Raw genomic sequence first — 15,626 nt, 5'->3', positions numbered from 1 at the left:
AATAATACTCTCTAATTGTACCCTTGACTTCATCTCTTCCTGTTTTCTTTGGAAGTTAGTGCATCTGTAATTTCTCCTTTTTTACAATGCCTACAGAAATTCTAGCATATGCCTTATCCTTAAAGGCAGAACAGAATAAACAGGATGGGGGGAGGGGAGAGATTAGGATGGAGGGAATCACAACTGTAAAAAAAATTTTGAAACAAGTTTCTCTGATAAAGATCTTATCTTTAATATAGAGAAATATCATATTTGTAAAAATAACAGCTATTTCCCAATCAATAAATGAATTAAAAAACATAACAGTTTTCAGATGAAGTAATCAAAGCTGTCTATAACTATATAAAAAATATTCTAAATTACTATTGATTGGAGAAGTGCAAATTAAAGCAATTCTGAGATACACCTTAGATTGGCTAATGAGACAGAAAAGGAAAACAATGACTGTTGGAGGGAATATGGGAAAATTGAGACACTATTGTTGGTGGAGTTGTGAACTGATTCAACCATTATTTGGAACTATGCCCAAAGGCCTTTAAAACCATGTATCCCCTTTGATCTAATGATACCTACTCAGATTTGTATTTAAAAAGAGAGATTAAAAACCCCAAAAGGGAAAGGACTTACATATAGAAAATTATTTATAACAGCTCTTTTCTGCTGATAAAGAATTGGAAATTGAGGGGATGCCCATCAGTCGGAGAATAACTGAACTACTTATAGTATATGATTGTGATGGAATACTATTGTTCTATAAGAAATAATGTAACCACAGTTTCAATGGTCTTGTGATGAAAACAGCCTTGTACACCCAGAGAGAGAACTGTGGGATCTATGTGTGGATCACGCATATCATTTTCACTCTTTTTGTTGTTGTTTGCTTGCATTTTATTTTCTTTTTAAATTTTTTCCCTTTTTGATTTGATTTTTCTTGGACAACAAGATAATTATATAAATATGCATGCATATGTTGGATTTAACATATTTTTACTGTGTTTAACATATATCGGATTATTTGTCATCTAGGGGAGGCTGTGGGGGAAAGGGGAGAAAATTGGAACAGTCAGTGCTGAAAAAATTATCCATGCATATGTTTTGAAATTAAAAAGCTTTAATAAAAAAATAATGCACAAGAAACTGATGCATAGTGAAATGAACAGATTAGAAGAACGTACCACAGTAACAACAACTGTAAGGTGACCAACTATGAATGACTTAGATATTCTCAGCAGTACAAAAATCCAGGACAATTCTGAAGGACATATAATGAAAAATGCTATCCATTCCCAGAGAAAGAACTGATAGACTTTAATTATAGATTAAAGCATACTTTTTTTTGGACTTTTACAGTTTTTCTTGTGATTTTCTTTTGGTCTGTGTTTTTCTTTTTTCTTTTTATAACTAATATAGAAATATGTTTTGTATTACTACATATATATATAGCTACATCAAATTGCTTTCCTTTTCAATGAGAGGAATGGGAAGGGAGGAAGAAAATTTGGGGGTCAGTTTTTAAAAATCACATTCATGAGAATTGATCATCATATAATATTGATGATGTCATGTATAATGATCTCCTGATTCTGCTCATTTCACTTAACATCAATTCATATAATTCTCTCCAGACATCTCTGAAATCATTCTGCTGATTTTCTTATAGAACAATAATATTCCATAACATTCACATACTTTAACTTATTCCAATGATTTCTTAACTACCAGATTTAATCACCCTTTCTTAATCTTCATTCTTCTGACTTCTCTCCAGCCTTTGGCATTTGTCAATCATCATCTTCCTGTTAGGTTTTTATAATATTGATCTCTCTTTGTTCTTCTACCTGTCAAATTATTACTTCTCAGTCTCTTTTGATAGATCTTCATCCTGGTCATAATCAATTGTGTGTGTTTTGCATGTGTCTGCTCTGTGTCCTCTTTTCTTCTCCCTCTGTACAATTTCACTTGGTGATATCCTCAATTCCCATGAATTTAGCCATCTTTGCTATATAGATTTATGTGTTCACAGATTTATGTGTTCAACCCTTATTTCCCTACTGATTCCAGTTTCAAATCTCCAGCAGACATGCTTGTTGGGCAACTTGATCTCAACAGGTTCAAAACAACTCATTTCTGCCTCCCAGTACCCCTCTTTTTCAAACTGTTGCCTATTCCTATGGTTGGTGGTACCATCCTCCTATACACCCAAGCTCAGAATCTTTTATGACATCTTTGCATATCTTCCTTCTCATCCATCATATCTGATCTTTGATCAGGTCATGTAAATGGCCCAAGAAACAAGAAACACTCTAGATTATTTAGAGGTCCCTACTGGTTGAAAAAATTCTATGAATTTAAGATTACTGTTTCACACTTTTTAAAAATATAGTTTAATGACAACACTAATATGTTTGTTTCTCAACTTCCCTGTGGGGATGAGTAGAAGAAATATTAATTAAACTATAAATGCTACTCTCCACTTTCATTAGTAATAAAGGAAGAACTATATGTTAGTTTCTTGTGCTTTGAAGCCAACAGCCATGTGAGACAATAAAGTACAATCAGCATGTGTCAGGAGAAAGTATATTATGAGAAACCCATAACCATGTTTGCTCAGATTATGAAAATTCTTATATATAGGTGAACCATCATTCTGATCAAGGACCCATGTTTTCATACAAACTGCCACAATTGTATCCCTTTCTTTGGGGATTCTTAAAATCCCCATCCTTTCTCATTTTTTATCTCTTCTGAAACCTCAATTTTTCTATTACTGTATTATGTCCTAGTTCAGAAATGAGGAGGAATATAATTCTCATACCCAGGGCCCAAGTTGAATCTAAAAACCTTTCAGAATAGGAAATTAAATTGAGTTTTTATAAAGACCATATGTTAAAAAAAAAAAAAAGGATTAAGTCTTATATTGCAACTATCAGTACGTCAGCCATATTATAAACCAAAATGGCTCTTTATGGAGTGTCCTAGGAACCTGATACCAATTTTAAACATTCATAGAATTTAGAGCTATAAAGGATCTTTTGGACATCTTCATTCTATAGATAAATGGCTTGACCAGTATTGATAGTGTCAAGAGAATCAGGAATCAAACAAATGTCTTTTTACTCCAAAATCCAAAATTAGTGGTTTTTAACAACATTGTTTTTAAGAGAAAAAGTGTTTTGAATTTTGAGTTTGGACAGTGGAAAGACCAACTTTTGGAATGTAATACACTTACCAATTAATTGCCTGTAATGTGTTGTACATTTTTTGTAGGAAGTGTAGGTTCAGATCTGTGATTTTTATCTAGGGGAGAACTTCTGGTATGGCAACTCTGTCTTCTGATGCAGATGAGCAGTTTGTTGTAGCCTCAGAAAGTCAGTACTCAAAAGGTTAAATGAAATATCTGTGATTATTTACTATTGTATATCAGACAAGACTCAAAATTCCCAACTGTAAAGCTAATCTTATATAACACTGTACCATCCTAACTCTGTTATGTACTATTAAAACAACTAGTATTTATTCTTGATATATATTTTCTCTATTTCACTATAGATCAATATACTATTTTGATGGCTGCATGTTCGGCACGTGCTTCAGAGGGTCAAATTTTAAAGAGTGTAGAACTACTACTTTCAAGAAATGCTAACCCAAATGTTGCTTGCAGGTAAGGGAGATTTTTGAATGACTAAACAAAGCTTTTTTTCCACTTCACTTTTATTGGTCTTTTGAACAATTGCCAATCTAACCTCTGCTCTTTTTCATAAATAAAAGCATGTTTTCTTGGTCACTACAATTATAATTTTAAATGTCCATATGCTTGTATCAGAGTAATGGTAGTGGCAATCTTTGGCTTCCCCCTCCCCCCTTTTTTAGAGATATGAGACAACAATGAAAAGGAAAAAAGTGCCCATATATTTTATAAACCTCATATCTGAAGAGATAGCATATGCCCCCTACAGCAAAAAAAAAAAAAAAAAAAAAAAATATGTCTTTTCAACTTCAGTTAGTTCAAATTCCAATATAATTGCTCAGCTAAGCAAGTAAACAAAAGCCACTCAATTTTAAAGTTCTTTGATACTCTAAAAAGGGCTACTATTATACATTTTTACATGTGTGGATCCTTTTCCTCTTTTATTATCTCTTGGGATACAGACCCACTAGTGACATTGCTGGATCAAAGTATATACAGAGTTTTATATATAGCCCATTAGACATATTTCAAAATTGCTCTCCAAAATGGATCATTTCACAACTCCACCAACAATGCATTAATGTCCCAGTTTCCTCACATCCTCTCTAACATTCATCATTATCTTTTTTTGTCATCTTAGCCAATCTGAGAGGTATATCATGATACCTCAAGAGTTTTCTTAACTTGCATTTCTCTGATCAATAGTGATTTAAAGCATTTTTTCATAGGATTAGAAATGGTTTTGATTTCATTTGCAAGTTGTCTGTTCATATTCTTTGATCATTTATTAATTGAGAAATGGCTTGTTATTCTTATAAATTTGGGTCAATTCTCTTTATACTTAAAAAATGAGGTCTTTCTCAGAAGCACTGACTGTAAAAAAAAAATAATTTTCAGCTTCCTGCTTCCCTTCTAGTCTTGGCTGCTTTGATTTTGTTTGTGCAAACCCTTTTTAATTTAATGTAATCAAAATTCATTTTTGCATTTCATAATGTTCTCTAGTTCTTGATTGGCCATAAGTTCCTCCCTACTCCATAGATTTAAGAGGTGGACTATCTCTTGTTCTCCTAATTTGTTTATAGTATATCCATTTATATCTAAATCATGAACCAATTTTGATCTTATCTTGGTATAAGGTATTAGGTCAATGCCTAGTTTCTTCCATACTATTTTCCATTTTTCCCAATAATCTTTGTCACATATTGAATTCTTATCCAAGAAACTAGAGTTTTGAGGTTTATCAAACACTAGATTACTATAATCATTGACTATTGTGTTTTGTGAACTTAATCTACTCCACTGATCCACTACTATATTTCTTAGCCAGTACCAAATGGTTTTGATGACTGCTGCTTTATATTATAGTTTTAGGTCTGGTACAGCTAGACTACCTGCCTTTGCATTTTTTTCATCAATTCCATTAAAATTCTTGACTTTTTGTTCTTCCCCTGAGGCAAGTGGGGTTAAGTAACTTGCCAGGGTCACACAGCTAGGAAATGTTAAGTTTCTGAGGCCATATTTGAACGCAGGTCCTCCTGATTCAGAGCTGGTGCTCTATTCACTGTGTCACCTAGCTGCCCCAACTTTTTATTCTTCTAAATGGATTTTGTTATTTTTTTTTCTAGATCTATAAAGTAATTTCTTGGCAGTTTGCTATGGCACTGAATAAATAGATTATTTTGGGTAGAACTGTCATTTTTATTATATTAGCTTGGCCTATCCATGAGCATTTGATTTCTTCCAGTTTTTTAGTTCTAACTTAATTTGTGTGAGAAATGTTTTGTAATTGTGTTCATATAGTTCCTGCCTTTGTTTTGACAGGTAGACTCCCAAATATTTTATTTCTTCTACAGTTATTTTAAGTGAGATTTCTCTTTCTATCTCTTGCTGCTGGGCTTTTTAGTAACATATAGAAATGCCAAGTTGTTATTTCTAGTAGTTTTTTAGATGATTCTCTAAATATAACATTATGTCACCTGGAAAGAATAATAATTTTGTTTCCTCACTGCTTTAATTCCTTCAATTTCTTTTTTTTCTCTTATTGCTAAAGCTAACATTTGAATAATAGTAGTGATAAAAGGCAACCTTGTTTCACCTTTGACCTTTTTGAGAATGCTTCTACCTTATCCTCATTCCATATAATTGCGCTTGCTGATGGTTTTAGGTAGATGCTATTGTCATTTTAAGGAAAATTCCATTTATACCTATGCTCTAATGTTTTTAATAGGAATGGGTGGTATATTTTGTCAAATGCTTCTTTTGTATATATTTTGGTAATCATATGATTTCTGTTAGTTTGGTTATTGATATGGTCAATTAATACTGATGTTTTCCTGATATTGATCCAGCTGGTGAAGTTGTTGTAATTTCTTTGCTAATATTTTATTTAAGATTTTTGCATCAATATTTATTAGGGATATTGGTTTTCTTTCTCTGTTTTGGCCCTTCCTGGTTTAGATATCAGCACCATATCTGTGTCATAAAAGGAATGTGCTAGGATTCCTTCTTTCCCTATTTTTTCATAGTTTCTATAGTATTGGAATTAATTGTTCTTTAAATGTTTTATAGAATTCACTTGTAATAGAACTATGTAAGTAATGTATTTTCTCATCTGTTAATCTTAACAGCCTATATTTTTGTACTTCTTCATTTAAATTATCAGATTTATTAGCATACAATTGGACAAAATAATTCTAATTATTGCTTTAATTTTCTCTTCATTGGTGGCAAGTTTACCCTTTTCATTTTTGATACTGGTAATTTGGTTTTCTTCATAAATTTTTCTAATCAAATTAATCTCTCCTTTGATGTTCAGAATTTCTAATATATTTTATTGAGGAGGGTTTTAATTTGTTCTTTTTATTTTAAATTTTATTTTTTATTATAGTTTTATATACAAAACATATGCATAGATAATTTTTCAACACTGACCCTTGCAAAACCTGTTCCAACTTTTCCCCTCCTTTCCCTCACCCCCTCCCCTACATGGCAGATAGTCCCATATATGTTAAATATGTTAAAGTATATGTTAAATACAATATATGTATACATATTTATACAGTTATCTTGTTGCACAGGAAATATTGGATTTAGAAAGAAGGTAAAATAACCTGAGAAGAAAAAAACAAAACTGCAAACAAAGCTTAACAGAAAGAGTGGAAATGTTATGTTATGGTGTATACTCATTTCCCAGTGTTCTTTCTCTGGGTGTAGGTGGTTTTGTTCATTACAGATCAACTGGAACTGATTTGGATCCTCTCATTTTTGAAGAAAACCACTTCCATTAGAATTGATCATCATAGTATTGTTGCTGAAGTGTATAATGATTTACTGGTTCTGCTCATTTCACTTAGTGTCAGTTTGTGTATGCTCTCCAAGCCTCTCTGTATTCATCCTGCTGGTCATTTCTTACAGAATAATAATATTCTATAACATTTGTATACCATAATTTATTCAGCCATTCTCCAATTGATGGGCATCCATTCATTTTCCAGTTTCTAGCCACTACAAAAAGGGCTGCCACAAACACTTTTGCACATATGGGTCCCTTTTTCTTCTTTATTATCTCTTTGGGATATAAGCCCAGTAGTAGCATTGCTAGATCAAAGGGTATGCACAGTTTGATAACTTTTTGAGTATAGTTCTAAATTGATCTCCAGAATGGTTGGATCCATTCACAGCTCCACCAACAATGCATCAGTGTTCCAATTTTCCTACATCCCCTCCAACATTCGTCACTAGCTTTTCCTGTCATCTTAGCCAATCTGAGAGGTGTGTGGTGGTATCTCAGAGTTGTCTTAATTTGCATTTCTGTGATCAACAATGATTTGGAACACCTTTTCATATAACTATGAATAGTTTTAAATTCTTCATCTGAAAATTGTTCATATTCTTTAACCATTTATCAATTGGAGAATGGCTTGACTTCTTATAAGTCTCTATATTTTGGAAATAAGGCCTTTATCAGAACCTTTGACTGTAAAAATGTTTTCCCAATTTATTGCTTCCCTTCTAATCTTGTCTGCATTAGTTTTGTTTGTACAAAAACTTTTCAACTTGATATAATCAAATTTTTCTATTTTGTGATCAGTAATGATCTCTAGTTCTTTTTGGGTCATAAATTCCTTCCTCTTCCACAGGTCTGAGAGATAAACTATCCTATGCTCTTCCAGTTTATTTATAATCTCATTCTTTATGCCTAAGTTATGAACCCATTTTGACCTTATCTTGGTGTACAGTGTTAAGTGTGGGTCAATGCCTAGTTTCTGTCATACTGATTTCCAGTTTTCCCAGCAATTTTTGTTTAACAGTAAGTTCTTATTCCAAAAGCTGGGGGTTTTGGGTTTGTCAAACACTAGATTATTAAAGTTATTGACTGTTTTGTCCTTTGAACCTAACCTATTCCATTGATCAACTAGTCTATTTCTTAGCAATACCAAATGGTTTTGATGACTGCTACTTTATAATAAAGTTTTAGATCGGGTACAGCTAGGCCACCTTCGTTTGAATTTTTTTCCATTAGTTCCCTTAAAATTCTTGAACTTTTATTCAAGATGAATTTTGTTATTTTTTTCTAGGTCATTAAATTAGTTTCTTGGAAGTCTCATTGGTATAGCACTAAATAAATATATTAGCTTAAGTAGAATTGTCATCTTTATTATATTTGCTTGACTAATCCAGGCGGACTTAATATTTTTCCAATTGTTTAGATCTGACTTTATTTGTGTGGAAAGTATTTTGTAGTTTTGCTCATATAGTTCCTGACTTTTCCTTGGCAGATAGATTCCCAAATATTTTATACTATCAACAGTTATTTTAAATGGAATTTCTCTTTGTATCTCTTGGCTGTTGGATTTTGTTGGTGACGTATAAAAATGCTGAGGATTTATATGTATTTATTTTGTATCCTACAACTTTGCTAAAGTTGTGGATTATTTCTAATAGCTTTTTAGTAGAATCTCTGGGGTTCTCTAAGTATACCATCATATCATCAACAAAGAGTGATAATTTGGTTTTCTCGTTGCCTACTCGAATTCCTTTAATTTCTTTTTTCATCTCTTATTGCTGAAGTTAGTGTTTCTAATACAATATTGAATCCATTACTAGGCAATGTTGTTTCACTCCTGATTTTATATATGATGCTTACTGATGGTCTTAAATAGATGCTATTGACTATTTTTTTTAAAAGTCCATTTATTCCTATACTCTCTAGTGTTTTTAATAGGAATGGGTGTTGGATTTTTATCCAGTGCTTTGATTTTATCAAAGCTTTTTCTTTGTCTATTGAAATGAACATATGGTTTTTGTTAATTTGGTTATTGATATAGTCAGTTATGCTAATAGTTTTCCTAATATTGAACCAGCCCTGCATTCCTGATATAAATCCTACTTGGTCATCGTGTATTATCCTGTAGATGATTTTCTGTAGTCTTTTTGCTAAGATTTTATTTAAGATTTTTGCATCGATGTTCATTAGGGAGATTGATCTATAATTTTCATCTCTGTTTTCATCCTTACCTGGTTTAAGTATCAGTACCATGTTTGTGTCATAAAAGGAATTTGATAGGGCTCTTTCGTTCTCTATTTTTTCAAATAGTTTGTATAGCATTGGAGTTAATTATTCTTTAAATGTTTGGTGGATTTCACATGTAAATCCATCTGGTTCTGGGGATTTTTTTAGGGAGTTGATTAATGGCTTGTTCTATTTCTTTTTCTAAAATGGGACTATTTAAGCAATTTACTTCCTCCTCTGTTAATCTGGGAAGCCTATATTTTTGAAGGTAGTCATCCATTTCACTTAGGTATCAAATTTATTGGCATAAGGTTGAGCAAAGTAACTCCTAATTATTGCTCTAATTTCCTCTTCATTGGTGGAAAGTTCTCCCTTTTCATTTTTAAGACTAAAAATTTGATTTTCCTCTTTCCTTTTTTCTAATCAGATTTACCAAAGATTTGTCTGTTTTATTGTTTTTTCATAAAACTAACTCAGTTTTATTTATTAATTCAATAGTTTTTTTTTTTTTACTTTCAATTTTATCAATTTCTCCTTTTAATTTTAGAATTTCAAGTTAATATTGGGGGGGGGGCTTAATTTGGTCTTTTTCTAGCTTTTTTAGTTGCAAGCCCAATTCATTGATCTTCTCTTTCTCTATTTTATTCAAGTAGACTTCTAAAGATATAAAAATTCCCCTTGTTACCTCTTTGGCTGCATCCCACAAATTTTGGTATGTTGTCTCATTGTAAATCATTCTCTCGTGTGAAATTATTGTGTCTATGATTTGCTGTTTCACCCAATCATTCTTTAGGATGAGATTATTTAGTTTCCAATTACTTTTTGATCTGTTTACCTCTAGCTTTTTGTTGAATGTAGTTTTTATTGCATTGTGATCTGAAAAGAATGCATTTACTATTTCTGCCTTTCTGCATTTAATTTTGAGGTCTTTATGTCCTAATATATGGTAAATTTTTGTATAGATTCCATGAACTGCTGAGAATAAAGTGTACTCCTTTCTGTTTCCATTCAGTTTACTCTAAAGATCTATCATACCTAACTTTTCTAGTGTTCTATTTACCTTTTTAACTTAATTCTTATTTATTTTGTGGTTCGATTTATCTAGTTCTGAGAGTGCAAGGTTGAGATCTCCCACTATTATCGTTTTGCTGTCTATTTCTTCTTGCAGCTCTCTTAACTTCTCCTTTAGAGATTTAGATGCTATACCACTTTATGCATATATGTTTAGTCTTGATATTGCTTCATTATCTATGCTAACCTTAAGCAAGACATAGTGCCCTTCCTTATCTCTTTTAATTAGATCAATTTTTGCTTTTGCTTGATCTGAGATCAGGATGGCTGCCCCTGCTTTTTTGGCTTCATCTGAAACATAGTAGATTCTGCTCCAGCCTTTTACCTTTATTCTGTATATATCACCCTGCTTCAAGTGTGTTTCCTGCGAACACCATTTTATGGTTAAAATACTAATTCTGTATTTCCTGCCATCTTTTTGTCCCCAAATTATGCTTTTATCTTTCTTTTCCCATTTACCCCTCCCCCCCAGTATTAGACTCCCCAGTATTAGAATTGCCTCACACAGCACTTCTTTAGAATCCCTCCCTCCCTCTTGAAGTCCCTCCCCTTTTCTTAAACTTTTCCTTACTATTACTAGTTTATTTGTGTGGAATACTAGAAGTATTCCCTTCTATTTACCCTAAACCTTCTCTTTTTGTTTTTCCCCTCCCAACTTTTCAATGAGGAGGGAGAAGTTTCTCTGTAAACCAAATATGTTTTCTCTCAGAGTCAAATCTGATGAGAGTAAGATTCACACTACATTCATCTCCTCCCTTCATTCCCTCAGATATAATAGGTTTCTCTTCATGAGATGTAGTTTCCCTCTTTTCCCCTCCACTTTTACTTTTATCTGGTACAATTTCCTTTATACCTCTAGTTATTTTTTTTATAACAGTAAAACCTAAATATACATGTACTCTTTATGTATACCCATAACACAAATACAGTTCTCAAGAGTTCTTTTTACTTTTCTTTTTATGCTTCTCTTGAATTCTATATTTGGAGGTCAAACTTTTTGTTTAGATCTGTTTTTTTCGTTAGGAATAAATGGAATTCACCTATTTCATTAAATGTCCATCTTCTTCCCTAGGGAAAAAAATGCTCATTTGGCTGTGTAAGTTATTTTTGGCTGCATACCAAGTTCTTTTGCCTTTCAAATATCAGATTCCTGGCCCTTCAAAACTTTAATGTGGATGCTGCTACATCCCGAGTTGTCCTTATGGGAGCTCCTCGGTATTTGAATTGTTTTTTTCTAGCTGCTTAAGGTATTTTTTCTTTGTTCTGATAATTCTGGAATTTAGCCACAATATTACCTGGAGTTTTGATTTGGGAATCTCTTTCAGTAGGAGATCGATGAATTCTTTCAATGTCTATTTTGCCTTCTGTTTCTATAACATCTGGGCAGTTCTCTTTGATGATTTCCTGAAAACAGCTCTTTTTTTCATCATGATATTCAGCAAGTCCAATAATCTTTAGATTATCTCTCCTAGATCTATTTTCCAGGTCTGTTGTTTTCCCAAGTAGATATTTAACATGTTTTCGATGTTTTCATTATTTCATTCATTGGTTTTGCTTGACTAATTCTTAGTGTCTCCTGAAGTCATTCATTTCCATTTGTTCAAGTCTGATTTTTAATAAATTATTTTCTTCATTTACTTTTTAATTTCTTTTTGTATTTGTCCAATTGAGTTTTTAAATGAGTTGTTTTGGTCTATGGAATTTTTTTCCATTTTACCAATTTTTTTAAAGAATTCTTTTTCCAATTCACAAATTCTGTTTTCCTTGGAATTGTTTACCTTTTCCAATTCACAAATTTTGTTTTCCTGGGATGTAGTGTTCTCTTCTTCTTTTCTAAAAATATGATAGTTCTCTGGGAGCAGGTTTCTTGGGGAGCTCCTGGAGGCAGCCTTAGTTTCAGTTCAAATCAATAATCACCTGAAATGCAGCTAGGAGTCAAAGTCTGGTCCTTTATCGTGTCTTCCAAAATAGCCCGGTTAGTTTTCTTAGAGGTCTATCTATCCCCTTGGTTCCGAGAGCTCTTGCAGCTTGTCCTTTGCCTCTGCCAGCTTCAGCCTCCAGCTCCTCTGAATCTTGGTTCTGAATCTCCCAACTGAATTCTGGCTCTCTCAATATCCCAAACTGAATCCTGCTTTCTCCATCTTTCGAAGTCTCATCCTCTTCCTGGAGGCTTCTAGCTTATATAAGCTCTCTAAAGGTGTGAACTCTAAAGTGTGACCTCTAATGTGTAAACTCTCTTTTTTAAAGGTTTGAGCTCTAATGTGTGAACTCTCAAAGGTATAAACATAATTACATAAGCATTGTTTCTATCAATTCCAGTGGGGTAACACTTTGTGAGGATTCTAACACTAGGACTTGTTTATCTTTTCCAGTTGGCAAATTGTGTTTTTTCAGGGAGTTGATTTCTTTATCCACTCTTATCTTTTAATGACTTATCCTGACCCTCTTGCAAAACTTTCCTTTTCTTTCGCCGTTTTTCTTCTAGCTCTCTTTTAAGATCATTTTTAATTTCTTCTATGAGATCTTGTGTAATGGGGACCAGATCATATCCACCTTTGGATCTAAAGACAAACTGTTTTGAGTCTCCTCAAGGTTTGAAGTCTGATCTCTTTGCATATAGAAGATATCTATAGTTGGAGTGCACTTTGCCTTTTTGCTTATTTTGGAGAAAAAAAAATACCTACTGTCTGCTTATCGGGGCAGTGGAGTATTTCTAAGCTACCTCTATAGACGACAGGAAATGGCAGTGAAGAGGCAATGGAATAGCACTCACTGGATGTACTGGAACCTGAAATCAGGAACTGAAATCAGCAGCAGAGGAAAGGCAGCTACTAGGGCTGTCCTGGGACCAACAACTGTGGCTGCGCCTGGATCACCCTGAGTCACTTTGGGTTCTGGGTGAGTGGCCAGGTCCCAAGAGACTACAGATTTTCAGGGTTATAGCCTTTAGTTCCTGTGTTTATAGCTTCTCTGCTGATCTACTGGCTTACTACCAGGGCAGAGTAGCTCATATGGTGGCAAAGTTCTCCTTGCAGATTTTCCACAGGCTGAGATCACACCCCATGCCCACCTCTGATCTGCTCAGTGTAACAGAGCTCTCACTGTCTTCCTGAGTCTGTGCCTGGCCTACCCCGGTAGTTCAGTCCCTACCTGCGAGCAAAACAGACCTTTTCTGGCAAATTTCGAGATTATCTTCTGTTGATAACATGTTGTACTCTCAAAATTCATGGGTTCTGACAGTCAAGCATAATTCCAAGGCTGAATTCATCCTTAAAATAGATTGAGGGAAAAGGAGAGTTTAGGAAGATGCGTGTGTCCTCTCTGCCATCTTGGCTCCACTCCCCTAATTTGTTCTTTTTCTTTTTCTTTTCTTTCTTTCTTTTTTACTACAGCTTTTTATTTACAAGATAAATGCATGGGTAATTTTTCATCATTGACAATTGCAAAACCTTTTGTTCCAATTTTTTCTCTCCACCCCCTCCCCCAGATGGCAGGTAGACCAATCCATGTTAAATATATTAAAGTATATATTAAATACAATATATGTATACATATCCATACATACAGTTATTTTGCTGCACAAGAAGAATCGAATTTTGAAATAATGTACAATTAACCTGTGAAGGAAATCAAAAATGTAGGTAGACAAAAATAGAGGTATTGGAAATGCTATGTAGGGGTTCACACTCATTTCCCAGAGTTCTTTTGCTGGGTGTAGCTGGTTCTATTCATTATTGAACAAATGGAACTGATTTGGTTCATCTCGTTGAAGAGAGCCACGTCCATGAGAATTGATCATCATATAGTATTGTTGTTGAAGTATCCTACTCCTACTCATTTCACTCAGCATCAGTTCATGTAAATCTCTCCAGGCCTTTCTGAAATCATCCTGTTGGTCACTTCTTACCAAACAATAATATTCCATAACATTCATATACCATAGTTTATTCAGCCATTCTCCAATTGATGGGCATCCACTCAGTTAACAGTTCCGGCCACTACAAAGAGACTGCCACAAACATTCGTGCACATACAGGTCCCTTTCCCTTCTTTAAGATCTCTTTGGGATATAAGCCCAGTAGTAACACTGCTGGATCAAAGGGTATGCACAGTTTGATAACTTTTTGAGCATAGTTCCAAATTGCTTTCCAGAATGATTGGATGTATTCATAATTCCACCAACAACAGTGTCCCAGTTTTCCCACATCCCCTCCAACATTTGTCACTAGCTTTTCCTGTCATCCTAACCAGTCTGACAGGTGTGTAGTGGTATCTCAGAGTTGATTAATTTGCATTTTTCTATTAATAATGACTTGGAGCATCTTTTCATATGGCTAGAAATAGTTTCAATTTCTTCATCTGAAAATTGTCTGTTCATATCCTTTGACCATTTATCAATTGGAGAATGGCTTGATTTCTTATAAATTAGAGTCAATTCTCTATATGTTTTGGAGATGAGGCCTTTATCAGACAGAACCTTTAAGTGTAAAAATGTTTTCCCAGATTACTGCTTCCCTTCTGATCTTGTCCGCATTAGTTTTATTTTTACAAAAGCTCTTTAACTTAATATAATTGAAATTTTATATTTTGTGATCAATAATGACCTCTAGTTCTTCTTTGATCACAAATTCCTTCCTCCTCCACAGGTCTGAGAAGTAAACTATCTTATGCTCTTCTGATTTATTTATAATCTCATTCTTTATGCCTAGATCATGAACCTATTTTGACCTTATCTTGGTATATGGTATTAAGTATGGGTCAATGCCTAATTTTTAATCATACTAATTTCAAATTTTCCCAGCAGTTTTTGTCAAACAAAAGCTGCTTTTATTCCAAAAGCTGGGATCTTTGAGTTTGTAATTTGTTCTTTTTCTGGCTTTTTAGTTGCATGCCCAGTTCATTGATCTTCTCTTTCTCTATTTTTTCCCCCTGAGAACTGCTTTGACTGTATCCCATAAATTTTGGTATGTTGTCTCATTATTGTCATTCTCTTGGATGAAATTATCGATTGTTTTTATGATTTGTTTTTTGACTCATTCTTTAGAATTAGATTAATTTCCAATTAATTTTTGGTCTATATTTCCATAGTCGTTTATTACACATAATTTTTATTGCTTCATTATCTGAAAAGGATGCATTCAGTATTTCTGCCTTTCTCCGTTTGATTGTAAGGGTTTTATGTACTAATACATGGTCAATTTTTGTGTAGATGCCATGAACTACTGAGAAAAAGATATATTCCTTTCTATACCCATTCAAATTTCTCCCAAGCTCTTTCATATCCTAACTTTTCACTTCCTTAACTTCTTTATTGTTTATTTTGTGATTAGATTTATCTAGATCTTATAGAGATAG

At 33.4% G+C, this 15,626-nt stretch overlaps 1 protein-coding gene across 1 annotated transcript in view; it reads left to right on the top strand.

The window, feature by feature from the left end:
* ASZ1 (ankyrin repeat, SAM and basic leucine zipper domain containing 1) overlaps nucleotides 1-15,626 on the top strand; it is a 98,231-nt gene that overhangs the window by 8,058 nt on the left and 74,547 nt on the right. The window contains exon 3 of the mRNA XM_031938867.1: nucleotides 3,550-3,661. Within this exon, the coding sequence (XP_031794727.1) occupies nucleotides 3,550-3,661 (112 nt within the window). The remainder of the gene's footprint in view (nucleotides 1-3,549; nucleotides 3,662-15,626) is intronic.

This window comes from Sarcophilus harrisii, chromosome 5, assembly GCF_902635505.1.
Source record: "Sarcophilus harrisii chromosome 5, mSarHar1.11, whole genome shotgun sequence".
Lineage (NCBI taxonomy): Eukaryota > Metazoa > Chordata > Mammalia > Dasyuromorphia > Dasyuridae > Sarcophilus > Sarcophilus harrisii.
The sequence above is the reverse complement of the archived record's forward strand: the minus strand, read 5'-3'. Positions and strand labels throughout refer to the sequence as shown.